Source organism: Leguminivora glycinivorella, chromosome 2, assembly GCF_023078275.1.
Source record: "Leguminivora glycinivorella isolate SPB_JAAS2020 chromosome 2, LegGlyc_1.1, whole genome shotgun sequence".
NCBI lineage: Eukaryota > Metazoa > Arthropoda > Insecta > Lepidoptera > Tortricidae > Leguminivora > Leguminivora glycinivorella.
This window is the reverse complement of record NC_062972.1, coordinates 12,063,412-12,091,371: the sequence shown is the minus strand read 5'-3', so window position 1 is coordinate 12,091,371 and position 27,960 is coordinate 12,063,412. Positions and strand designations below refer to the sequence as shown.

Genomic DNA, 27,960 nt, shown 5'->3' with positions numbered 1-27,960 from the left:
TTAATTAATAAATATATGAATGTGCCAGAATGTTTAAGGAGCGTGTGATAGATAAAATGATAGAGATGAAAGATATGGACGGACTGCATGCGGACGAATGTTGGAAAGAAATGGCTAACTGTATACGGAGTGTGGCAAAAGATGTGTTAGGTGAATCGAAAGGCAAAGGTATCATAGATAAAGAAACGTGGTGGTGGAACGAGGAGGTGCAGGAAACCATAAAGAAAAAGAAACAAGCATTTAAAGAATGGCAAATTGCTAAAAATGGACAGGAAACCGAAGAGGAATTAAAAAAGGCCACGTATACCGAATGCAAGAAGATGGCAAGACGTGCAGTTGCTATAGCCAGATCAACAGCACAGGACAAATTGTATGACTCTCTAGATGGTCCTAAAGGCGAAAAGCAGTTGTATCGTCTTGCCAAAGCGAGAGAAAGAATTTCCCGGGATATATCACATATAAAGTGCGTGAAAGATGATGCAGGAAAGGTGCTGACGAATGACGAAGTCATAAAAGAACGTTGGAAAGGCTACTTTGAAAGGTTAATGAATGAGGAAAATGAGTGGAGTAGACATGTACTGGATCACAAACCGATAAATATGGGTACAGTGAGAGAGATATGTATGGATGAGGTAAGAATGGCTGTGAGAAGTATGAAAAATGGAAAATCGGTAGGTCCAGATGATATACCTGGAGAAGTATGGAAGTTGTTGAGTGAGGATGGATGTAAGTGGCTGACTTTGTTCTTCAATAAGTTGTTGCATGAAGAAACTATCCCCGATGAATGGTGCGACAGTTTACTGGTGCCCATTTTCAAAAACAAAGGGGATGTACAAGACTGCAACAACTATAGAGGAATAAAGCTAATGTCACATACAATGAAAATATGGGAAAAGGTGATAGAGAGACGCCTGAGAGAAGAGAGTGAAATAGCACAAAACCAATTCGGGTTTATGCCGGGAAGAGGTACAGCAGACGCCATTTTTGCACTTCGCCAATTGTGCGAAAAATACAGGCGCGCAAAAAGGAACCTGCATATGGTATTTGTTGACCTCGAAAAGGCATACGACCGCGTACCCCGAGAGGTTTTGTGGTGGGCTCTGAAAGAGAAATGCGTGCCTGGGAAGTATGTAGAGCTAATACGGTCAATGTACAGTCGATGTTGTACACGCGTCCGGTCAGCTGCCGGCACCACCGACAGGTTCAGTGTCGCGGTGGGCTTGCACCAGGGATCGGCTCTAAGTCCTTACCTCTTCCTGCTTATTATGGACGCTTTGTCGTCGGACATACAGGAGGAGGTACCCTGGTGTATGCTTTTCGCTGATGACATTGTGCTTGTTGGTGAAGACGGGCTCGAGGTACAGAGCAGACTCGAGAAGTGGCGGCAAAAACTAGAGAATGTTGGCCTGAAGATCAGTAGATCAAAAACAGAACATATGTTTTGTGATTTCGGCGGTCTCTCTGGTTTTGCTGCCATAGAACTCGATGGTATTTCATTGCCAGTCTGCTCCGACTTTAAGTACCTTGGTTCGCTCGTACAGTGTGATGGCGATATCGACCGCGACGTGAAAAACCGTATTAGCACGGGGTGGATGAAATGGCAACAGGTCACGGGAACCATTTGTGACGCCCGGATGCCTCTTCGACTGAAGGGCAAAATTTATAAAGCAGTCATCAGACCTGTCGTCATGTATGGATCAGAGTGTTGGGCCCTAAAGGTGACGGATGAAAAGAGATTGCACGTAGCAGAGATGAGAATGTTAAGATGGATGTGTGGCGTGACAAGAATGGATAAAATAAAGAATGAGTATATCAGAGGAAGCCTAAAAGTAGCACCGATTGTTGAAAAAGTAAGAGCGAATCGACTAGCATGGTATGGACATGTAATGCGGAGGGATGAAAGGCATGTGACGAGAAAGGTATTACGAATGAATGTGGAAGGTGGTGGAAGTAACGGGAGGGGAAAGCCGAAGAAGAGGTGGATGGACTGTGTGAGACATGATATGGAACTAAAACAAGTTAATGATGAGATGACGAGTGACAGAGATGTATGGAAGAGAAAGACATGCTGCGCCGACCCCAAGTGACTGGGATAAGGGCAAGAGAATGATGAAATATAATATTTACATACTGTTTAGTACGAATGTTTTATGCATTTACTTCTAGACATTATTACTACTTGTCTCGGACAATTGATATGTTCCATTTATATACCATTTATATACCGTCGCAATGTAGTTTTATTTAGATGTGCTTACTATATTATTACCGTATTTACATTAAGTTATCAGGAAAAAAGAAAAGATATGCCTTTTTAACAATTTATTTCTATTGTTTCACGAACTAACTTCACGTCATTGGTTTGTTGCAGGTTGAACATAGAACTGAACTCATGTTTTCGCCATCTACGAAAGCAGCCTGGTGTCTGGCAACATTTCTCAGTGTCTTCGTTACAGGTAAAAGTGCCTTTTATTAATATTACATTTTACTCTCTGTATCTTTCCTTTTAAATATTCCCAAACTATGTTATTTTATTATTCTGAATTTACATACATACATACCTACATACATATAATGACGCCTGTATCCCATAAAGGGGTAGGCAGAGCACATGAACTACTAAGTTTCAGTGCCACTCTTGGCAAAAAGGGGTTTAAACAAACCCAAATTGTGACATTGCAGTGACAGGTTGCCAGCCTCTCCCTACGCCACAATTTAACCCATATCCCACAGTCGGCTTCTACGAACCCACTCCATTCTTAATTCTTATTTTTCTAAATTTAGTAATGGTTTAAATGGAACATGTATAAATAAACCTTCGCATACTCCATGACAAGAATATTTGCCATGGCACATCAGAGTGTTACCGAGGCATTTTCAGGCATGGAAGATGTTCTTGGGATTTGTGGTTGGGATGCTTTTGATACTAAGAACACCTTGGCACGTCTAAGGCGGGCCTGAAAACGCATGTGGAATGCCTTTAATGCATATCCTTGGCATTTCTGAGAACGCCTCAAGAATATGCCAAAGTATTCCGCGCCGTAATTTATAATGATATAGTCTCCGGGTCTTAAGCAGAGACAGTCGGCACAAACTGATCTTAGAAAATGTTCTAACGTAATCATTTCGTCATGTCGTCCTTGGGACTTAGTCTAATGTATAAGAATGTCTATGAATGTATTTCGTTTATAATCACATAGTCAGCGCCAGTCCTTCACGCACTCTGCCATTATGAATGCTTGTAGATACAAAGCCTCTGTGCAGATATTCGAAATAATTGGTTCATATAATTGTTATTAGAATTACACATAGCTTATAGATATAGCATTAGGTCTCGATCCGTAATTCTAAATACTATTCAAAACAGTCATAGCGAAGCTTAATTTTGTATCAATACTCGTCAGGAAACATACTATTAAATATCATCAAGTAGATTCCGTTAGCCTGTTCCGGGCTTTGGTTTAAAATTAATTGACGTTATGTTGAGTTTGCGAGGCACGGTACCGGGCAGTGTCACCCTCGAGTTAGATTTGTATTGAAAATCTACAACTACGCCACAACAAGCGAAATATTCACAGAAGTCTTTGTTTATAAATGTACTGTTCGCGATATGAGGTTCTTTCAATTGTTATATTATGAAGAAAGTGGAAGACCCGTGCGAAATTACCTTTTCACAGAAACGTAGTTATATAGTACTTTCTCAGATTTTTTTGACATTAGATACGTATTGATGATATTTTGTCACAATACATTTGGTTATGGCTACAGATATGCGTCGTTTACGTTTGAGATCTGTCGGATTTTAATTTGTTTTTATAAGAGTTGAGACAAAGTAAATCTGTATTTGTATTTTTTTTATTCGTTTTAATATTTTAGGAGAGTTAAAAAAGTCAGACCTGGAAGATACTTCTTCTTCTTTGTTTATTAGATGGTTGATAAATATATAATATATTCATTACACAGAGGAAAATGTAGAGAAGCAGCCATTCCACTCCTTTTCTTCTTATTGCTATATTCATAAATCTGTACAATAAACGTTATTCATAACGCATCTACATATTGTTCTGTTAGTAATGGTTGAACCGAGTGACATATTTATAAATATTTCTGACAAAATAAGAATATCTCAAATCACAATCATATTTCAAAAGATAGGTATGCTAAGTTGGTAACCTTTAGTATGAAATGCATAAATAGCCTCAAGAGAGGTTTAAGTGCTACCGAATCGAAACCTCCTACGTACCTCTTAGGGACAACGCGGCGCGTCGTTCAAACACAATATCTCTATATTTAATAATACGACAATTTATAGTGTTATGTTACTGCTTATAAGAAGACGAAACAAATTTATTAAAAATAAACTGATAGTGGGTGCTACAGATTTCTAGTGAGTCATTAGAGATCAATCAAAATTCTTTAATATGTAATATTTAACGACAATCCGGCATACATAGGTACTTTTAATCATTTCGGGGGCTCCTATTTGCTCACGTTTGCGTGGTTTACTGGATGAATGTCTAATAGTATGTTAAAAAGCAGACCTTATCAAATATATCCTGTTGACACTGTCAAGACGTAAACAAAGTTATGGTGTCTGTTAGTTCACCACTGTGTTTACAGTATTTGAACAGCCTCTACCTCAAATTCGCATTTTTTTATCTTATTTTAAGCACAACTCGCACAAGTCTGACGTTTTAAAATACGTTACTCCATAGCTTCGCTGAAAATTTATGTTAGTTTTGCTTCTAGTAAGTATAAAGCAGGGGGCGCTGATCATTTTATCCCTACAGAAAATGTTTTTCTATGACGTTTACGCTATCGATTAACATATTCTATAACCTAACCACAACATTAAAATTTAAAAAAGACCGATTTTCATGAAACATGACTAAGAACACTCCCGACTAACTCATCTTTCAAACAAAAAAAAAAAAACTAAGTCTAAATCGGTTCATCCGTTCGGGAGCTAAGATGCCACAGACAGACACACACACAGACAGACATACACATCAAACTTTTACACCCGTCGTTTTTTCGTCAGGGGTTAAAAACGGTAGCCCTGCCGCGTGTTTCATTTCTAATTATATTACTGACGACTATGATTAAAACTTTCACGGTTTTTAAACATTAAAATCCCGTTTTATCCGAGTCCGCTGAAACAACGCCATTATCCTTGTTTTAAAACCTAAGTAGACGTGTTTGAGTCCCGTTACAATTTTAATATGTTGGTGTCTACAAGAGTATCTTGTGTTAAACCTTCGTACTTACAGTATTTTCTATTATATGAATAAATGAATATGAATATGAATATTAACCTCCTTTTGTCATGAACAGGTGAAATACCAATCCATGCGGAAGTGGAACCGGAGTTCCTGGCGCCGCTGGAGAACCACACGGTGACGCAGGGCCGCGATGTGCACTTCACGTGCGTCGTCAACCATCTCTCCAACTATAGGGTGAGACATTTTAAACGATAAAATAGTTATTCGTTATACAAGAGTGCAAAGTTGTATTTTAACGCCGAGTGTGGAATTGAGAAACGAGCAAGCGAAAGGATTCTATAGTTGAAACACGAGCGAAGCGAGTGGTTTGAGAATAGAATCCTGAGCTTGCGAGTTTTTCAATATACGAGAAGTAAAATACATTTGCACTCATGTGTAACACAAAACTTTTCCCCTCACTATAGCGATGAAAGTACAACGCAAAAAACGCGTTTATCACTGCTTCCAGTAGTTCCACAGGTGATAAAACATCTTCATCACTAGATTAACCCACTTTTATCAATTTTAAAGCAGAAAATTTGCCTCTATTCAAGGTCAAATTACTTTATCCACTAGTGGATAAAATGCGCGACCTAGTGAGGGGGAAACCTTTTTCTACGCAAATATCATAAACCCTCTATAATGCGTTCAAAAACCACAGGCAATGACCAGCATTACCAACCAGCAGAAAAAAACGGAAAGCTGTATTGTTTACAATACCTACTGAAAAAAGTAGGTTATGATTTTAAATTTGGAACAGCTGTCAAATTCAAGTGTGTGCTACTCTAGTATCTATCTGTGTCTAGTGAAAAAGGGTATAACTTCAAATTGACTCGGTGAAAAAGGTCACAAGTCCGAGGAGGGACCTTTATCACCGAGTCAATTTGAGTTATACCCTTTTCACTAGACTACAGCTATAGACATTAAAACAGATATCGATACGAAACCCCAATTCAATTTGTTTTTTACTATAAATCGCACGACATTTTGATCTCGAGTGACACAAGAATAGGGACTTTGTTCGTTTGTCAGATATTCAGAACGCCACCATTGTCATTGCCTCATTTCCCTATGGTTCCTGAACCTATCATAGAACCCTTATGATATGATAGTATTTGTCACGGGGATTTTTATGGTTTAAGGGTTATACACATGATATTTGCTACTCACGTTTAGGAGTAAATGTATGAACTCTTAATAAATATTGATCATTTTTTAAACAGGCTAAATATGAAGATCAGTCACGCTTCACCGTATGCCATACTTGTATTGACCTCCATCAACAATACAGTCATTTGATGATCGGTCTGGCCTAGTGAGTAGAGACCCTACCAGTAAAAACTGTGGTCGGTGGTCATGTTTAAATCCCGCTAAGAGTAACAATTCATTTGTATGATGAACATTAGTTCTTGAGTCTTAGCTGTATTCTATCCTCCTTATTTATAAACGTACACTAAAGTTATGAAGCCGATAAAGTTCGTTTGTGCTTAGTATGGAACTAGGTCGATCTATGTGTAAATGTGTCCTCAACGATATACATAGGCATTTATATTTATTTAATTAATGTTGTTTACATTGATAATCCTTCTTGGGCGGTTCTGAGACCTCTTTACAGAGATTAACTACGAGTAGATGCTTCCTCAATAGATTTTCGTTCATTGACCCGCCTCGCGCCTGTTGCTATCTCTGTTATTACACGCGCATAATTATATTGCTGCAAAGCTCGCATAGTAACATTAACAACCGGCATCTTCAAAGAAAATGTACGTGGAAAGCTATCCTCACTATCCAATTCCAAAGATGTATGTACAAAACCTTGAAGGTTTCAAGCAAACTAGGGAATTTGATAGCTCAATAGGTAACTACATGCGAGCCGTAATTAAGGTATTTAAGTGGAATTATTAGCCGTGTATGAACAATAAGTTCGAATATCTATATTAACGTGTATAATATCTATATTAGTACAAAGAGTGTAGGTAGGTAGGCACTTGCTAACAAAAATTAAATGCTAGAATCTCACCGCCGTACAAATAAATTTACGCAAACAGTAGAATTGTTACTAATTTATTTCGCAACCGCAACAAAGCGAGATGTCACATGAAAAATGCGCTGAAGCGGCGCGGGCGAGACACCCTGCATTCCTCGGATGAAACTCGGTACCATTTTACGTGTCGTTCTCTCAGTTTTACATTCGCTACAGTGTTTAAGTCACATTAAGTTTCGTCTCGGCGGTGAACAACACAAGCGATTTAAAACTTGGAGAAGCGCCGGCGAAATGGGACCGATTTATGACGTTAATCCTAGATATAAAGCGGAATTTCACGCTCATATGCAGCTCGAGTGTGAAGCGTTTTATTTTGTACACACTCTGATTGCATTGTTTAAGTTTCGTAATTTATAGCGCTATTGTAGTATTATTTTTAAGCGTTTTGGTTGACTTGCGTTTGTTTGTCTGAGTTTATAATAATATACCCCTCGAATTTGGATACATTTATGCAATTTTACTGTTACTTTTGTTACGTATGTAAAATAAGAGTTCAAATGAATACAAGAGTTTACGTAAAATGATCTCCTTCATATAAAGTAATAACTGTCGAAATCGGTTAACATACATAACAAGTTTAAACTAAACACAATATAGTAGTTTTAGGTATCATGTGGGTGTAAACGTGTTGTCAGTAATTAAGCCTAGTTTTTCGTCACGCCTAGGTGACTCGGCTATTGAGTCACTATAAATATTTTACTGTGTGAGTGACTATATTATAATGAGTGTTTTTTCAGGTGGCATGGATAAAGTCGGACTCGAAGGCGATCCTCGCGATCCACACTAACATGGTGGCGCTGAACCCGCGCCTGTCCGTCACCTACAACAACCACAACACCTGGAAGCTGCACGTCAGCAACGTGCAGGCCAACGACTCTGGCACCTACATGTGTCAGGTCAACACTGACCCGATGAAGAGTCAGGTACCTGGATACTTTATGTTCAGAATGTAGGTTACTTCAGTAAGACTCAGGAATCCTATTTTATACGGTGTCTATAAGCTAACGATGATGTGTGGAGATCACCATAAAGTACTTCTATTTAAAAAAAAACCGGCCAAGAGCGTGTTGGGCCACGCTCAGTGTAGGGTTCCGTAGTTTTCCGTATTTTTCTCAAAAACTGCTGAACCTATCAAGTTCAAAATAATTTTCCTAGAAAGTCTTTATAAAGTTCTACTTTTGTGATTTTTTTCATATTTTTTAAACATATGGTTCAAAAGTTAGAGGGGGGGGACGCACTTTTTTTCCTTTAGGAGCGTATATTTCCGAAAATATTAATATTATCAAAAAACGATCTTAGTAAACCCTTATTCATTTTTAAATACCTATCCAACAATATATCACACGTTGGGGTTAGAATGAAAAAAAATATCAGCCCCCACTTTACATGTAGGGGGGGTACCCTAATAAAACATTTTTTTCCATTTTTTATTTTTGCACTTTGTCGGCGTAATTGGTATACATATTGGTACCAAATTTCAGCTTTCTAGTGCCAACGGTTGCGGAGATTATCCGCGGACGGACGGACGGACGGACGGACGGACGGACGGACAGACATGGCGAAACTATAAGGGTTCCTAGTTGACTACGGAACCCTAAAAACTGTCTAAAGAAAGCTCTGTAATTATTTTTACTTTAACACTCTCGCGTTTCCTACCCATACTTAATGTCACTTCCGGGTCAAACGCCATTAAAATACGACAGAAATGTCGGAATGATGATAAAATAGTGTTATTTAAACGCGGTCGATAGTAAGTAAGTGACATCACATAAGTCATTTGGTAATATATTGTGAACTAATGTGTAAAGTTTAATAAATAAAATATACTTTTACTTTCTTCATAGATGGGTCACCTAGCGGTAGTAATACCACCGGACATAGTGGACACGGTAAGCGAGGGCAGCTCGGCGCGCGAGGGTGGCAACGTGCGGTTAGCGTGCAGCGCGACGGGCGTGCCGCCGCCCGCTGTCATGTGGCGTCGAGAACACAACAAGCCCATCGTGTTCCGCCACGACGGCGGCCGGGAGAGGAAAGGTTAGCATTAATGGGTTTATTTCGCTCCTTAGATGAATCACCTAGGCGGTAGTAATACCACCGGACATAGTGGACACGGTTAGCGAGGACAGCTCGGCGCGCGAGGGTGGCAACGTGCGGTTAGCGTGCAGCGCGACGGGCGTGCGCCGTGCGCCCGCTGTCATGTGGCGATGCGAACACAACAAGCGTATATTTTTGTCATGATGGTGGCCGGGAGAGGAAAGGTTAGCATTAATGGGTTTATTTCGCTCCTTAGATGAATCACCTAGGCGGTAGTAATACCATCGGATATAGTGAACACGGTTAGCAGAGACAGCTCGGCGCGAGAGGGTGGCAGCGTGCGGTTAGCGTGCAGCGCGTCGGGCGTGCGCCCCGCTGTCATGTGGCGATGCGAACACAACAAGCGTATGTTTCGTCATGATGGTGGCCGGGAGAGGAAAATTGAGCATTAATGGTTTTTTTCGCTCCTTAGATGAATCACCTAGGCGATAGTAATACCACCGGATATAATGGATACGGTTAGTGAGGGCAGCTCGGCGCACGAGGGTGGCAGCGTGCGGTTAGCGTGCAGCGCGACGGTCGTACGCCCGCTGTCATGTGGCGATGCGAACACAACAAGCGTATGTTTCGTCATTATGGTGGCCGGGAGAGGAAAGTTGATCATTAATGGGTTTTTTCGCTCCTTAGATGAATCACCTAGGCGGTAGTAATACCATCGGATATAGTGAACACGGTTAGCAGAGACAGCTCGGCACGAGAGGGTGGCTGGGCAGCGTGCGGTTAGCGTGCAGCGCGTCGGGCGTGCGCCCGCTGTCATGTGGCGATGCGAACACAACAAGCGTATGTTTCGTCATGATGGTGGCCGGGAGAGGAAAATTGAGCATTAATGGTTTCTTTTCGCTCCTTAGATGAATCACCTAGGCGATAGTAATACCACCGGATATAATGGATACGGTTAGTGAGGGCAGAGCTCGCGCGCGAGTGGCAGCGTGCGGTTAGCGTGCAGCGCGACGGGCGTGCCGCCGCCTGTTGTCATGTGGCGTCGCGAACACAACAAGCCAGCCCAATAGTTCATCCTGCGTAGCTGCGTTATGGAAAAGCGATAAAAGATATGGCCCGATGGGCGTTCCGGCGCACGCTGTCATGTGGCGTCGCGAACAAAACAAGCCGTATCGTGTTTTGTCATGACGGTAACCGGGAGAGAAAAAGTGAGCATTACTGGTTGCCTAGACAAGAGGTCAATAATTCACGGTACGTAGCTTATCCTTGTCTTACAACTAGAGAACAAATCAAATTATTTTATTGAATATTTTTTGATTACCACTACTATATATAAATTATAAATTGAAATAGATATCATACACGAAAGAAAAAACGCCAAGGCCCACTGGTGACCGAGCCGGGAATCGAACCCGGGTCTTCAGCTTACGCGGCTAACGTCTTTACCACTAGACCACCCGCCCGCCATGGAAGGACGGCCTGACGTTATATCGTTTATCACGCGACCATGCTTGCCTGTCTGGACACATCAATCTGACAACAGTATCATAATAAAGGAGATTTGTACGAAATCAGAAGAGTGTTTATTTAAGCTATACTGGCAGGCAATCATGATCGCGCGATAAACGATAAAACATCGGGCCGTCCCTATCGTACTTACAAATAGTATGCGTTATCGGTGCCGAACTTAAAAGCGATTGCTAGAAGGAAAATGTTTTGTTCTGGGCAAGTTACCGCCCTTTATGATTAACAAGTTAATTTTGTAGCACTTCGACAACAACCAAACATAATTTACTATACATTGTTTTTCCCTAAAATATTACAAACAAATAAATAATAAATTTCTAAATATCTTGTAGAAATTGTGGCACGGGCAAAGTATTTGTTCCATTTAACAATGCTCTAGCGATAGCAGTGAAGTTAACCGGACGGAAAATATATTTTTAGTGAATCGTGCCCGCTTCCTGGAAAATCTTCTGAAGTGTCTACTTTAATTACTGTATTAGTGATCAAAGTAGTGATGCTACGAATACAATTATTATTATGTGTAGCAGTGGCGGGGTGTGAAAATTTTCGTTGGTAAAGCCGGAGGGGTTTTTAGAATCTGTTTTGTATGGACTTCTACAGATACTAGAGAATTCTAGAGAACCCGTTGGGAATCGAGTTGTATTGACGCTCTGCCACTGAATTGTGTAGTGAGTGTGTTACAACCTACTTCTGAACGAGATAATATTTATGAATAAATATATATCGGATAATCATAATTATGTAAGTAAGTAAGTAAGTACTTGTATGTACAACATTGTAGAGTATTAAGTAAGTATATTTAATAAAGTTAAACTGGCTGTGATTTTAGAATATAAAGACGAATTAGGAAAGCTGGATAGATACAATAGACCGACCAACCTCCGGCGCTTGCCCAACAAACCTCACTTCAGAGTCCCAAAAACGAATAACGAATATGGTAACAGTCTGGACTTCATACCTACCAACAGTACCAACTACTTTAAACAGCTTTCCTAATAAAGTATTACAAAATATAGATACAAAAACCTATCAAAATAAGACATATTATAACGCCGTGGCTTGCGTGGGCGACGGTCGCGCGATGGTCGCGCGACGGCGATGCAACGCATACGAAATCAAACCTTATCGATATGGAAGTATGAGACGCGACGGCGACGCAAGACACGGCGCAAAAAAAGAAATGCAAAATAATATTGATGATGATGAACAAGCAATGATATAGTATATATATAATAATATTAATAATAAACATTAAGATATAAGAACGGGGGCTATATTCCTCTGCTGTTGTCCTAGTTATTACAATTTTAGATATTAAAGATTATTACGAGGTTTAAGAATTTGTAATAATTACTTTTTGAAATAATAGTACATTGTGCAACAAAGGGAGGAAGTTGAATATTACCAACGAGAGTAAGTTAAATCGCGACGGCTGGCTTGCCGGAGCGATTTAAAGACTCGATTTAGTAATATTCATACTCCCAGAGTTACACACAATGTTTTTCATCACTCTCGCAATGTAAAAAATATGTAAATAGATGTAAAAATGTTAAGTACGGTACAAGAAATTTCATTATTCCCTTGGGAGAAGAATTTTTTTTATAACTCACGCTTCGCCTGCGTGCAATAGCACATTTAAAGTGCGCGTGTGATGAAAGAAGTGGCTTAGACTGGAAGTTACCTCATGAGTATTGTGGTATCGTCGACTGGAGTCGACTGAGTGTAATAAGTCAAAGGTATCAGGATGTTTTATTTAGCCCAAAAATGCTAAAATAAAAATCCATGGGGTCCACGTTGCACTTTATATATCTCTTGCACTTACGGTGCATTAACAATGTATTTTATGCAAGTTGGCCCCGAGTTCATTCTGTTAAAGGAAGGTAATGGCTCGGAAAATGTAGCGAACATGCAGCTTGTTCCTACAAGTTTCATCGATAAGCGCTCTGACGCCCTCTCTTGGTGTTTACGTCGGCTCCCTTCGATACTTTAATGTCTTTCTAAGTAAATTTGAAAGTTCGACAGGGCTTAATAATGCGTAAGAACTCTATGAACTTAGATCGTAACTCGTTTTATTATAAATACCGTCCGATTTAAACTTTATTACGTCAAATATTGGATTTAGATACGGTATGGATCGGATGTGTAACATGTTAATTATGAAATTTTTTTGTAAGAACGTGACTTGACACTGACAGATAAGCCAAATCGTAGGTAGTAGAGTCTTTGCGGAAAATAGTAGAATGTATTGCATCCCAAACATTTCACGACTCTGCTGTTTTCGTACAGACTAGCTAATAGGTAAGTATTTGATTTATTTTAAAATTTACCTCTACCTAAACGGTTTCGGGGTTCGCCCAATAAAAGCTGCTCAGTATAGATTATATTATTATATATTGACGACTGCGACGTAATTTATTGTATTTAGCTAAAAATATTCTGTACAAGAGGAATGCGAGGTATTTCTAGTGACGAGAACTCCGTACATCAGTGAATGCGAGTTATTTGTAGTGACATCTAGCGTCCATCACGCGTCAAATAGCGTAAATTATCAGTACCACTACTCAAAACTAGGTGTCAACAGTATCACGTCTGCCAAAAATGTAATATTTAAACAGTTTACAACTTATATTACATGCAGAAGTAATTGAAAACAGAACACTGATTAATACTATTGTAATACTAGCTAAAAATTTTTGAACATTCGACTTTTCGTTCGTCGTGACATCTATTGGCAAGTAGCAGTACTGATAATTTACGCTCTTTGACGCTAATTGACGCTAGATGTCACTACAAATAACTCGCATTCACTGATGTATGCAATGCATGGAGTAACAAGTCTTTCCTTACTTATTCCTCTATGGTACGTATATACAAGATGACAATTGCAATAAATTTAAAAACGGTCAATATTTTTCGTAGACATGCATTTTTATAGACAAGTTGTTTACTACACACACAAACAACTTTACAAGGTCCATTCACGGACAGTCGTCATTTGTAACCCTTACGCGCAGATCTCCCCAGGGCACCGAAAGCTGGTACGAGTATTTTGTTCAAGTCTTTTTTCCAATTCAATCTACTTTGCATTGTCGCCGACACTCGTATGAGGCATTACACCTAGAAGGCCCCATCGCCCCCGCGGGTCCCTTGCACTCTCTCTCCAATGGATTTTATTTACGCAAGAGAAAGCAAGGTTTAATACATATACCGCTGAAGACAATAAGGCGCTTCGCTACGAGATATAAAAGCTTTGAGTTAGTCTCGCGTTCCTTTTAGTAGGATTCCTTTGAAATGAATCGAATAATTTGCGGACTTTATTCTCACGGCCGGATTTTTATGTGTGAGTACTTTGTTTTAGAATTTTTGATATAATGAGGAAATTTCTAAATGCACGTTTTGTTTAAAAGGCTTTTAAATGAGACTGCAATAACTACTGTATACTAGGAATTTGTATGAGTTATCTAGCCTGAATAGCCAATGGAAGCGCTCACATTTTCATACAAAAGCGTGTTCGTATGATGTTAATTCGGCAATCGTAGGTACTACGAATTTCATTCATCATCATTTTAATCTGTGTTTCTGCAAAGTTTCTAATTCCTTCGAGACAGTAAAAAAATTGTCAATAGTAGATTGTGCCATAAGGGAACTAAATGACATATACATATATGAAAGAAGCATATATGTAATTTTATAATTGAATCCTGACGTAGAGCGCTGGTTCTAAAATAAAACCCTGAACGTAGTGAGGGATTTAAAGTTCAAGAGAGAAATTATTTTAAAGGTGGAACTAGGACCAATTAGATATTATGTGATTTTATGCTATAAAGTTGGCCTGGAGACCATTTTGTGGAAACAATGTGTAGCATTTGTTAAAGTTTAAAACTATACAACAATGCAATCATTCTCTTTTCGTAGCTTAAATCATCTCGTTGGAACTTTTTCTTTGACTCTATTTAACGTTGCCCCGTCGCGTCGACGGCGACTAAAAAAGGACAGTCGTTGCTTTATATGGAACTCTTGTGAAGTTTTTTGTGAGCTTCCTTGAAAGAGAACAAAAATGTGGATGTATAGTCTATTTACAACTGAATTCCTTATATATATTTGCATATTGCTTTGATAGAACCGCCATGATAATATTCAAAGGCGCTGATTATTTTTAATGTACATGTCTCTATAATAAATGATAAAAATAAATGTTTATAAGTCAGACTGTGTATGATTTTACAAGTTAAGGTAATATGCGGCCGTGAAAAAACTAGTGAAAGTGGCCTAGTGAAAAATTACAAAACAACCGTACAACGTTGCTTCGTTTTTTATCCAGACATTAAAATGATTCAAGTTGGTCTTACAGATATCCAAAGTTGTTTACCTATATTTATTTAATTGCATTGCAGAGTCAGAACAATAGGTGCAATATTGTACAATATATACAAGTAAATGAAAAGAAATCGTTTATACCACATTTTTAAATAGGTATACTTAGTTAAGCTAAAAGCTGTAAGCTATAAGGAAACAAAACAAATTATTAATTAGTATCAAGCACCCAAGGGGTGGGGTGACTTTTATCTACATTTATGTATATAGAAACTGGACGGAACAACCCACATTTTCGCGTTGTGATATATATCTTTTTTGTTTCATAATTTTACTTCAATCCATGAGTTATAAAATAAATAATGTTTACAAAATATTTGAATCCCTGATCATAATATTCTTGCACCTCCTTATATCTCGTTAAGTCGATGCACTTACAACGATCTTGTTTAGACAATGGCACGCTAACCAAACAATCGACTAATTTTGCCGAGCAAACAGCCACACACTAAATGGAAATTTCGCGTAACACTAACTCCGAAGCTATTGGCTCTCTTAATGTGAATGCGGTGTTCCGCGCGGTATGTTTATGCGCTGCGTATGTGGGTATGTGTAGTGCGTATGTATTTAAATTGTACGACTTACTTCCGTTGAAGTGCACAAATTATTGATTATTTTGTACTATATTCTATTTGTGATAAGAACACAGCCTAGTATTAAATGTAATATTAAGAGTGAGATCGATCATGAGAAAGATTATACAAAATAGTGTACCCCTGAAATGTATGGGCCATTTATGAATAAAATTAGATGGCGCTGATTCGCAGCCTGAAAGTGGCAAAAATCATATTTTCCCCAAATATTTTTGCGTGTTTTTATTTTATTCAGGAATAAATGACATATTCGTCAATATCAGATCAATACACATAAAAAAAAAGAAATTTGTAGGCCTCGTCAGTATAGTTACAATGGTAAACAATAATGGCGTTAACAAATGGAGGTACGATGCTTAGTATGAAAATTGTCAATCCTTTATAAATCATCCTTGGTAATATTACCTATGTTAATTTTTTTACCCATTTTATTACCCTTTATACGAAAAGCATATTAGGTACCTACTAATACCACCGGGCACGGTCATAATACTCGCAATAAAATAAATACTGTACAAGTATGATAAACCTATACCTAGCTATAAGCTCGTAAAGATTAGCAGCTCAACGTCATGCTCACACTTGAATTTTAAAATAACTGTTGTGATTACGTTTTAGCTCGTACAAAAAATAGCGTATAAGGTCAGTGTCGGGAAGACCGTCTAACCAGAAAGACCGTCTACTGAGTATAACTTTTGTATATCTATCACTTCTTACACCTCCGAAGGTATACCAGTTTTTCATCCTTTCCATTGGTCTTCAATAGATATCCCTAGGACGAACACTAGTTAACAAAAAACTTGATTCGTGTTTCGAACTCGACTATCGAGTTCAACGTAGTTACGCAAAAAATTAAAACAAAATAGAAGCAGTTGGAATATTTGTGCATTATGTATGTAACGTAGTAATTTAATAATCGTTCTTCCTGTCTAGTATAATTAATGCGCTTAAAATGCGTTCAATTTATTATGATTTCGAAGTTACGTATATTTTATGTTCTGAAATATGTAACTTCGAAATTGTGCCTAGTCGGAAAGACCGGCATATACTCTTATATAAGGCACCTTTTTTAGACTTTATGGGGAGGCTTTTTGTTTAAACGGGTGTTGTGGGTTAATTTTAATGAGTACGTAGCAAAATGTCGAAAATCAAATGTCCGAAGTACGAAATTCCGAAAGACATGATATCGAAAATCTAAATTTCTAATGTACGAAATTCCTACAGATGCATGTCCTATGGTTAATTGGCCTATTTTTAGAAAGCCGAAAGGACGATACTACTAATGTACGAAAATACTATCGACATTTTTCCTACGTTTAGTTGGCCTAAGTTTAAAATTTATTAATTACGAAATTTCGAAAGACGTTTGTCGTAAGTTTAGTTAAATTAAGTTTAAAATGAACAAATGCACAAAAATATACCTTTATAAAGACATCCAAGCTTGTTGCGTCGTTTATGTCGTATGGGAAACTATTACAAAACCCTACAAGTCCCCATACTGAACATGAAATAGATACCTATGGTAATTCGCTTCGAAAAATAATCATTAGGAATTTTGAAAGTAGCAATTATAAGAAATAGATATATCGACTTTCGAAGTATTCGTGTAAGGCATTTTGGACAAAGGAATATTGAGTTTCTAAAATGAGATCGTTCGATTAAAAGTGTAGTAGGACATGCATCTTTAGGCATTTCGTACATTAGCAATTTTGATTTTCGATATCATGTCTTTCGGAATTTCGTACTTCGGACATTTGGTTTTCGACATTGTGCTACGTACCCATTTTAATTATAAGTTTCGGCTTTGCTTTTGTCTGGACCTAGAAAAAAAAGGTTAATAACCTCATTTACGGGACATATGACGGTCTTGCCTTATAAATAGAAAAATGCTGATATGTTGAAAATATTAACGTTATTTGTTTTAATATCTATCACATTACTCCCTGTTATTACAGAATATAACAATGAACATGATTTTGATACTTATTTCCATGTGGAATTGCGATCTTGCTTTACTCAGCGCGTGGGGACGGTCAACCCGCCGAGCCTTAAAAAAAGGTTTACTTTAATTCACTAAAGTATCATACAAGTTGTGTAGAATATAAAATTTGCTAGCCCATAGGACCATGCGGATCACTCCAGACTACTTTAATAGTCTAGTTTTATCCGCTCAAACTTTATTTCAATAAAGTATGCGGCGTCTTGCCCGCACTGACCTTAATTATAAAATTGGTCGCCAAAAAACACCATAAAAATATCATATCATCGTAAAGAGGCAGAGTAAACCTTATAAGTAATCTATTGTAATACTTTATCGGGAACCCGTGGAGGGCGACCATCGACTGGAGGATTAGGCACCAATTTTATAAGTTAGGTATCCGTGCGAATGTCACCGCAGTAACCATAACGTTTTAGTGGCCGTTTGCCCCTCGTCGGAACACTTCGTATTTTTAATAAAAAATGCAATATAGTTTTTCACGAGCTAGGATCCGGGAGAAGGTGAAAAGCCTTGGAATTTTCAATTTTGAAAATTAAATTGCTCTGAACAATTGTTGTCTACAGTTATTTTAAAAAGTTCACGTAGGTTCGTTTCCCCTTTGAACATACACTCATATGTTGTAGTATTAATCAACGTTACCTATATACAAAAGATAGAAGTGCGTACGTACAATATTGCGCGTTATGTTATTGTTATGATAGTCGTGTAGTAAGCAATCGCTGGGGATACTCATAATATTGGAGACGCGGGTGCAGGTGTGAGACGTATCTAACACTTAATCTATTACGAGGCACGTCACATCCCTGATTGTAACTACTGCGAATGAGGAGTGTAAAACGGGACATAAACTGGCTCATATAACAATAAAAATAAATTAGAGAAAAGCTCGCAATGAAACTTTATCCATTACTTTGGAGCCGTAAAACACACAATTTCATGAGTTTGTAGGATTTAATTATTACAATACTTGCACAAATCGCCGCCCGTTTTCGCTGTTGTAAGAAGTAGCAATATTTACAGCACCTCTTCAAAGCAATATTATTTAGATTTGTTAATTATTGTTTATTATATGTTGGGCAAAGGCAGTTTAACGGGCTCTTTTGTGTATAGATAAGTAACGAATATTACTGTAAGTCGCATCAGCAGCCCCGTCTTCCTGCCCAAAAATATTGTTTGTGACTATGTGTCTGAAGGTGAAATCATATTCAGACACAAGTGAAATAATTTTCAGACACATTTGAGTCCACGGAATTAAAAAAACCGAGCAAGATCATGTCGAGCCTCGCTCAGTGTAGGGTTCTGTAGTTTCCCGTATTTTTTTCAAAAACTGTTCAACCTATCAAGTTCAAAATAATTTTCCTAGAAAGTTTTTTTTTAAGTTAGAACTTTTTTTGTGGTTTTTGTTCATATTTTTTAACTTATGGTTCATAAGTTAGAGGAGTGGCGTAGAGCAATGATTTTTTCAACACAGATTTTTTTTTTATCTGTGTAGGACCGTTTTGATTTTTTTGATATTCTTATTTTTAAAGTCGCTAGAGCCCATCAAAAATTTCGAAAACCGGCCGTATTGATTATGGCGCAAAAAAGGTGTGGTATTCAAAATTGGTAACAATTAGCCAAAAAAACTAAACGGTTCGACACAGATCATTTCAGAATCTGAATAACAATTATTATTAATAAATAAATAATAATAATAATAAGGCGTAGGGATGTGACGACCCCATCGCCCATTGGTTTTACCAGTGCAATCAGTCAACGCAGGGCAGCTTGTGGCGAGCTGTTGGGGAACAGCGACCCCACGTACCCGAGTGCTCCTGGGGAGTCCTGTTACCCGTAAGGCGGGTGGGTGGGACAGTACTCTCTACCTCTGGCTTGCCTTGGCTGGCCGTCCAGAGTGGAGTCGTTAGGGCTACATGCCCCAGGGGTGGAAGTGAAAATTTGCATAAGACGCGAGTTGGTGCAGTGGCTTCACAGCCACTGGGCAGAAAGCGGTGTACACCTCTCGACACCCTTGAGTTCTCACACCGGTGTTGCCCTTGAGCCATCCTGGATGTCGCTTTTTGTGGGGGTCCATCTTGTGGGGACGAGTCACCGTCTGCCGGAAATAAAATTGGATACCATTTTATTAGGCAGGCGTCCGGTTTTTTATCCATAGCCCAGTATTTAGTCCATTACTTTCATCAAAATAGACCAGTTCATTTTAGATTCCATTAACTCTCAAATAGTCCTTACACCCTGGCGGGTGTTGCCTCTGCGTGTGTCCCATGATACGGGCAAGGGCAACATCCGCTCGGTGTACCCCTTACATTTCATTAAAGTGTCGAAAGGGCCTCTACGTGTTGGCTTCGGCCCCGCGCACGCCTCCCAAAGGTCCGGAATACCATTGTTCCGTGATGGGAAAGACATACAAATAATAATAATTGTTATTCAGATTCTCAAATTTCGTTACGATTGATTAAGTTTTGAAGGAGGAAACAGTCGAGAGCGGAACCTCGATTTTAAAGAATTGTTCTAAATGGACAACTTTTTTTTCGATAAATCTAGTTAATAACAATAATAACACTAGTATATTTAACTAAAATTTCCAAATAAAAAGGGGGGCTCTTTTCCATTTTCGCTCCTGTAGCGTCTTAATGTGGTCGTGTTTGCCGCTCCCGTATTGGCTTACACAGCCACGAAAAACGTTGTTGCCCCGCCTGACACTGCTTGAATAGTCTGTTAGAGACTTGAAGGCCGATGATGAGCGTCTTAATATACATACATATTGATACCAAACAGCCAGAGATGTTAAAAAATAGGTAGTGCAATGTATTTAAATACAAAATGCAAATACTTTGGTTTTTTACCTATTTCAAATAAAAATACAAAATAGTTTTACAAAAAGGTATTTCAAATACAAAATGCAAAATAGGTATTTTCAAAATACCTTTATTTAAATAAAATATTTTTGTAACATGAGGTACAACTTTCGTTTTAAAGATATGTTTAAAACACAGAATCACCAGAGAGCCCAGAAACCTGGCTCTATAAAATTAACACGTTAAAAAGTGAAGCTCAAAATGGACTGTCTCCAAGTCTTTTATACCTAATATGTAGTATAAAAAATGAACGAAAGAGTTATACTGCAATATGTATGAAATATGAAAAGGAAATCCTAAAATAATAGTAATATTAATTGAGCATACATGACGTACATCACAGCTGTACTAAATAGAAATGCCTACAGTATCATTAGGTATACGAATCGATATGGATTTTCACCGATTTTTCGATGTTTACGGTCACGGTCGCTTCTCTTGGGATCTTGCAACAAATCGCTTACTTTTTTGAGCCTTAATTATTATTAGGATGTGTATTATAGGATGATAGGGAAGGATCATGTTGGTTATGACCCCCCCCCCCCTCCCATCTCCCCCGGAGCCTAAGTTGGCCGTACAAATAGACCACGTGACCCCCCCCCCCCTGGGGCACCGGGCCTTTACCGCGTGTCCCCCCCCCCCACCTGGGCACGAAGCTGGATCCGCGCTTGTAGGAACCACTATCATATGTTTGCAGCACTGAAAGTAAGTGTGTTTTTGTAAAACATTGCAATGCAAAATATTTTATGTTGTGTAAAGTACATATTTAATGAAATTGAGATTTATATTATCTTTTCCTTCTGTGACAATTTGATATGTTTTCTCTTAAGAAGAACGACGTATTATTAAGCCATAATATAATTTATTGAAATTAATTTTCATACAGTACCTACCTAGTCTGTTAACATTTTTTTGATGAATACTTTTGCATGATAAATTGTATCTTGTTATTTAATGCATGTTAATTATAAGATGTAATGTTTTGAAAAGAAGTGGACCGCCGAGTTTCTTGCCGGTCCCATAGTGGATACCCCCCTCCAACTGAGGGGGGACTGAAATCTTCTCGAGGCTGAGGCGTAGAGTTAGAGCCAGCGTAGCTTTATTTGACGTTCAAATGCGCATTGTAATATGCCTACTTGAAAAATAAATATTTCATTTTTATTAAATTAAGCGCGTACCTACGTGTTGTTCCGGTCAGTATACATAACTTAGGCAGACAAAGAAAAAAATAGAATACGCGCTCGGTACTATCTATCTTACGTCAAAAAGTGACAAAAAGCATTTTGTATTTTGAAGTGGTAGAAAATTCAAAATACTTGTACTAAAAAGTATTTCAAATAAAATACAAAATAGTTTTCGATAAAAGTATTTAAAATACAAAATAGGTAATTTGTATTTCTATTTGAAATGCTTTTATTTCAAATAGTTAACATCTCTGCAAACAGCTTTCTAATGCTAACGGTCACTGAAATTTTCCGCGGATGGACGGACGGACAGACATGGCGAAACTATAAGGGTTCCTAGTTGACTACGGAACTCTAAAAACAGACTAATTAATAAAACAATTTAAATAGCACGAAGTTTATAATCCCGAAATCATACCTACATTAGTCGTTGTCTTGTGTTCAATATTACCTTTCGGAAGTAAAGAAATTACTGAAAAATACATGTGAAGAAATTTAACGTAAATCGCTATCCATTACTCGCCGGGTAGTTCGCTGCGCAGCGACCGCCGCCGTTTCCAAATTACCCCAATAATGGTAATTGCAATTTGCACTGGAAATACCCGCCGTCTTCATTCAGACACGCTCTAATGTTGATATACTTTCAATGATACATTTTTTTTCTTGTGGACTAGTTTAGAAAATGTTAATTAAGATTTAATATGAAATATTTTGTGAAGAACAGCTAGCTAGAGTTAAATGTCATGAACTGAAATATAACGACAATACGGGTAAGAAAGTACCTACGAAGGTAGGACGAGGTCTAGTAACGCGCCCGATTGTAACGTGCCTGCATGAGTAATGTGTTGACGTTGACTATAGTCATAAGCTTAACAAATAAATAATAGTTTCTTTTTTTTTATTTCACCATTTTGTCCTGTGTATGTGTGCTATACTGAATAAATGTCTTTTCTTTCTTTCTTTCTTCTTTCAAATATATGTAGGTAAGATAAGATAAGTTCATCAGGTTGCTTCTTTTCGCAGGGTCTATTAAGGGTATAGGTACCGTTAGGGCTAACGTCACAATCGCTTACGCTCTGTAACATACCTATCGCTATCCCTCTCTATCGCTCTTCCATTGTCACTCCGACTAGGCCGGCTGGAGTAAGGCTTCGCAACTTAGCAAAACAACATTTCCAATTATCACAATATGTCTAGGAATTTCATGATCTGGCGAATAATACGATCGACCACCGAAATATATAATATTAATAAGAAGGTACATAGAAACGTCTCGAATACTATGAAACTACGAGTATGTTATAAAAATAGGAGAAAATGATGATACAAAAATACTGGGCATGAATATAAGGAAAAGTCGTCATTGTAATAATAGGTAAGAATGTAGTCCAGACGGCTCGAACGTCTTGTCATATCATAATAATATACTTAATGAAAAGAGACTGGGAAAAATTTATTAGGGATACAATGAGGTAACGCTGCCTGCGTTATGAAATTAAATAAAAATTAATTTCACAGTTTATTATGGTCTATTAATTAATTCAAATGAATGAGATTGATTTCCTAGTTAGTTATGTGACTGACAAGTCACATCGGTAACTTTCCTGACCTTATGTCCATATGCCGCGATGACCGCATTCTATACAGCGGCTCGTTCGCTTGTTGACAAAGCGTAATAGACGAGACGACTAAAAAATACGAAGTAGTCCGTCAGTTAGATTATCAAAGAATTTTAGACGCGTATTTTTTATTTTTTCTCGTAAACGAAAAATGACGACGGTACAGTGCGTTGAAGTTTCGCGTGACGTCACGCCTAGGTACAATTTTTACTTAGAACTTAGAAGTGACGTCACAAGCCCCCACTCCGGAACTTTGATGCTCTATATCTTTGTATTTTTTCATTAATTAGAAAAAGCGAAAAATATGTGTTCAGTATTTTTGGGCGATCTAACTGACGGGCTAAACAGAATGCCATTTTTTAAATGTAGTCGTCATCCCTATTAAAACACGAACGAAGAAGTATTATCAATAGACGCTGGTTGCAAATTACACACTCTACTTTTTATACTGGATTGGTTTATAAATAAACTTATATTAAATGTTTCTATATATAAAACAGTATAAAATATAGCACCAAATGTCTATTTTTCCTGCATTCGATGGCCTAAGTGCTGCACTACTAAGCCTGACCGGGCCAGTAAGCTCCACCGAGTACAAATAGAGAGTAGTGGCCGCAGTAATAATGGCTAGCGAGTAACTACACTCTAGCAGAGCGTTAAATTTATATTAAAAACTACCACAAAGAGACAGCATACAGGCATTTGCCGTTTGCTTTAAGCTTTTCATGCAGCTGCTCATGCTTTTATTTTTTCTAATAGTAATCACCTACCGGTCTATATACCTACTCATTTATTTGTTATATGTATTTACTTTATGTAGGGAATAATGTATTTCTGATTATTTTTTAATGTAATACTCGTAATATGATGTGTAGGTATCCATACTAATATTATAAATGGGAAAGTGTGTGTGTCTGTTTGTTTGTCCGTCTTTCACGGCGAAACGGATCGACGAATTGGCGTGATTTTTTAAGTGGAGGTAGTTGAAGGGATGGAAAGTGACATAGGCTACTTTTTATCATGCGAGCGAAACCACGGGCAAAAGCTAGTAGTAAGAGTAAGTACCGACTATATTTTACCTACATTCATAATTTATTTTTCACCGCACCAACTGGTAAAGGCCTTCTTTGCTATTCGAAAATAGATAGCAAAATTGCATTTTATCCACAAGGGGGCAAAGTAATTTCATACGAATTTTAACTCGATGTCTTAATCTGGCTGCTAGATTTTACCTATAAATGATGATTTTGAATCATAAATATTGAATAAATTGATGGATTTCATTTATTTTGATATTTTATAGTCAGTATTTTGTTCGTGTTGGTGTGGTGAAAAATTTTGTGTTTCACTCGGTGGCAAAGTTTGTTTAACCTTCGTGCCTTGATACCCTCACAACGCTCAAGATTCCACTTTTTGAACCACTCGCTACGCTCGCGGTTCAATTTTGGAATCTTTCGCTTGCTCGGGTATCAATATTGGCACGTGCGGTTAAACAACTACTTTTCCCCCTTGTAAAACAAATAACTATTGATGCCATTGTTTTTAATCCATGCACTTTAATAAATTAAGTAGGTAACAATAAAGAAATATTCGGCATTCTAAAGTCCATTCGAATATATATATTTATTATGATAGGGTTATTTTGATCTTTGATTGAGCCATTAACTTGATTGCCGTACTTTGGAAATTCAGTACTAAAAGTTGAGCAAAGTGTTTTAATTAACGTCTTAACTCGGTGCCAGCGAGCGAAATACTATGAAGTTTACGAATTAACTAAAGTACCCCTTTCAAATGCTAAACTGCTGCTATTTAAAATATTTTTATCTTTTCTGGTATAATTTATTGCTTTTTAAGTTGACCTACATTCTATATTCATAAGCTAGTTACAAAATTAAATTACACCTAATCAGTATCTTGCAAACATGACATAGTATATTTCACTTTAAATGCTCTCGTGCTTTGAGACACTCAAAATTAGCCGAATATTCTAAATTCCCGAGCGTCTTCACAGATTTAGCAACGTGAATAAATTCTTGAGGTAACTAAATCTTGTCAAACTCAAATTGAATGAATCCCGACGTCAACCGAGTGTATATTACTCATATTATTCGCGAGGCATATATTCGATGTGACAGGAATGTAATAATATGTAATGCACGTCAATCAGGCGTTTAATATGTAAGCTGCGATTGTGACTTGTCTGCCACACGCAATAATATATCTCTGCTAAATACCTCTCAAATAATTGTAAACTTAAAGCAATATTATTATTATTTCTTGTTAAAATACTGCAGTCGATACTTTGTAGTTAATGCTTTAAACTTTAAAGAGACTACGGCGAACGTGCTCATTTTATCTTCAATAATTTTCATGATAATAGCATAAGGCTTTCAGTAAGCTTCATAGCCGTCGACTTCACTTGTTGGCTATTATTGTGTTCACGTGTGGGCACAGGCTGCTACTCCTGCTTAGTTATTACCTATGGTAATTCGGAAAAAGCGTTCAAACGCGATCGGGCGAATAAACGGATGCGCTTCCAAAGTGTTCATTAACATAATTTATTCACGGCTGTCAGTACCGGCCCTAAATTTGTGGCAGGCAGTTTTTCAACCCGGAAAAATAATTGTGTAAAGCGGTCACGTCTTTTTTAGCGTCAGTGGAATCGTACGGTCTAGTTTAATCATGTCATAACCAGCGCTGCGCGACCTGCCTGATAACATCGCAGATACATTGCCTACGCTTGGATTTGCCAAAATAATTTATTTTATGCGGTAAGGTTTCCGTTACTGGTGGTATGTTTTATGCAAAGGGTCGTAGTGAACACAAAAATTGTACTGAAGCATTTCATTTGTAACTACTTAAGGCAAAGTATGCAGGTTATCTTTGAGTAACTAGGTACGTGAAGTGTAACACAAAGTAACAACTTTGGTTGAAGGATTAAATTGCAAAACTAATATATTTGTTGAATGAAAATGAACAATAGCTTAATTTATAAAAAAAAATTCAACACTGAGAACCCAAACCTATGAAAGGTACTTTCAACAAAAGTAATGTTAAATATGGTAACTTCTACCTTATTTGTTATTACATATAACATTACACCTCGTATGCTGTTACCAAGGAAAAAAGTATAACCCCAGGTACCAAAAAAGTAACAAAAAACATCATATTCATGTCTAAGATTATTATGACAGGTGACTAATTTCACGGGGCCGCATGTCGCCCTGTGATTCGCGAAATCTCATATTAGTTCTGCCTCCCGGCTTCTCTGAGATAATAATAACGTTGGCAACCTTGTTATGAATGACATAATACAGCAGTCGAGCATTTCACAGTACGAAATAAAATAGTACAAATTCAGTAAACTGCACAATAGCTTTAATACATTGATTGCTACCTAAAAACAACTTTTGCAAAGCAAACAGATACCTCTAATCTATAAAAACTGAAATGAAAATCAATCACCACGAAAATGAGTTTTTATCAGGACATTAATTTTGCTTCTTCCGCAAACTGACAGTTTAAATTTTCATTTTAAATTTTGACTGTCCAGTCATCTCGACTCATTTAATGTAACAGGAAGAGTCCTTGATTACGTTTTTGTTTGAACTTCAAATGAAAGTACAAGGATCTTAATTAAAGAATGAGGCAAGAAATAAATTGAAAGTGTTTTCCGGCCATTTTGATAGAATTCGGTTTTAGAGATATGGCCTTGGTGTAATTAATATAATTATGTTCTAATTTTGCCTTCTTGCTTAGTAACAAGATATTATGAGAAGAATGACATTATATCACAAACCAGTGAGTTTCTTCAACGGTTGGAATCCGTGAAAAACAAAAAAAATACTCTATTCCGTAAAATTTTGATTTCGTTGTGCATTGTTTTTATTTCAGTCACGTTCGGCTTCATAGTCGACAAGCCGGGCCGTTTTTCGGATTAAAATGTCAGTTACAGAAAAATATCAAGCCAAACTAAGTAGTAAGAAAAAGGAGCAGTAATATGGAGATTAACAAAAATTAGATCAAGAACGTACTTATATTTTTATTTCGAACTTCATTTTTGATGATGGTAGGTAAGTTGTTATAGTACATTACTACAGAGGCCGGGACAAAGGGGGTTGCCGGCCGAAGACATATAGGATAGGTCTGAGGCGGGCAACCCCATTTCCCGCCGAGGTATGTATAGTGCTTTTCTCAAACATGGTATGAAATAAATAAAGTCTACTGAAAATAGTAACTTTGGATGGCTGTATCTCCTAAACGGTGCGTCGTAGCGCAAAAATAATTGAATTTTCGTTCCCCTTTGATTCCCCGTATACGCTTATAAAAAAACAAAAAGTTAAAAAAAAATTCGAAAAAAAACGAAAAAAATATTTTTTGTATGAAAACGCACCCAAAATCAAATATTGTCTAGGGCCCGTACCAGTTGCAGTCGGCACGTCTATAAAGCCCCTTATAGTTTTTTTT

At 37.7% G+C, this 27,960-nt stretch overlaps 1 protein-coding gene across 1 annotated transcript in view; it reads left to right on the top strand.

The window, feature by feature from the left end:
* LOC125237929 (lachesin-like) overlaps nt 1-27,960 on the top strand; it is a 106,048-nt gene that overhangs the window by 66,372 nt on the left and 11,716 nt on the right. The window contains exons 2-5 of the mRNA XM_048145174.1: nt 2,372-2,456; nt 5,335-5,456; nt 8,043-8,228; nt 9,150-9,339. Coding sequence (XP_048001131.1) covers nt 2,372-2,456; nt 5,335-5,456; nt 8,043-8,228; nt 9,150-9,339 — 583 coding nt within the window. The remainder of the gene's footprint in view (nt 1-2,371; nt 2,457-5,334; nt 5,457-8,042; nt 8,229-9,149; nt 9,340-27,960) is intronic.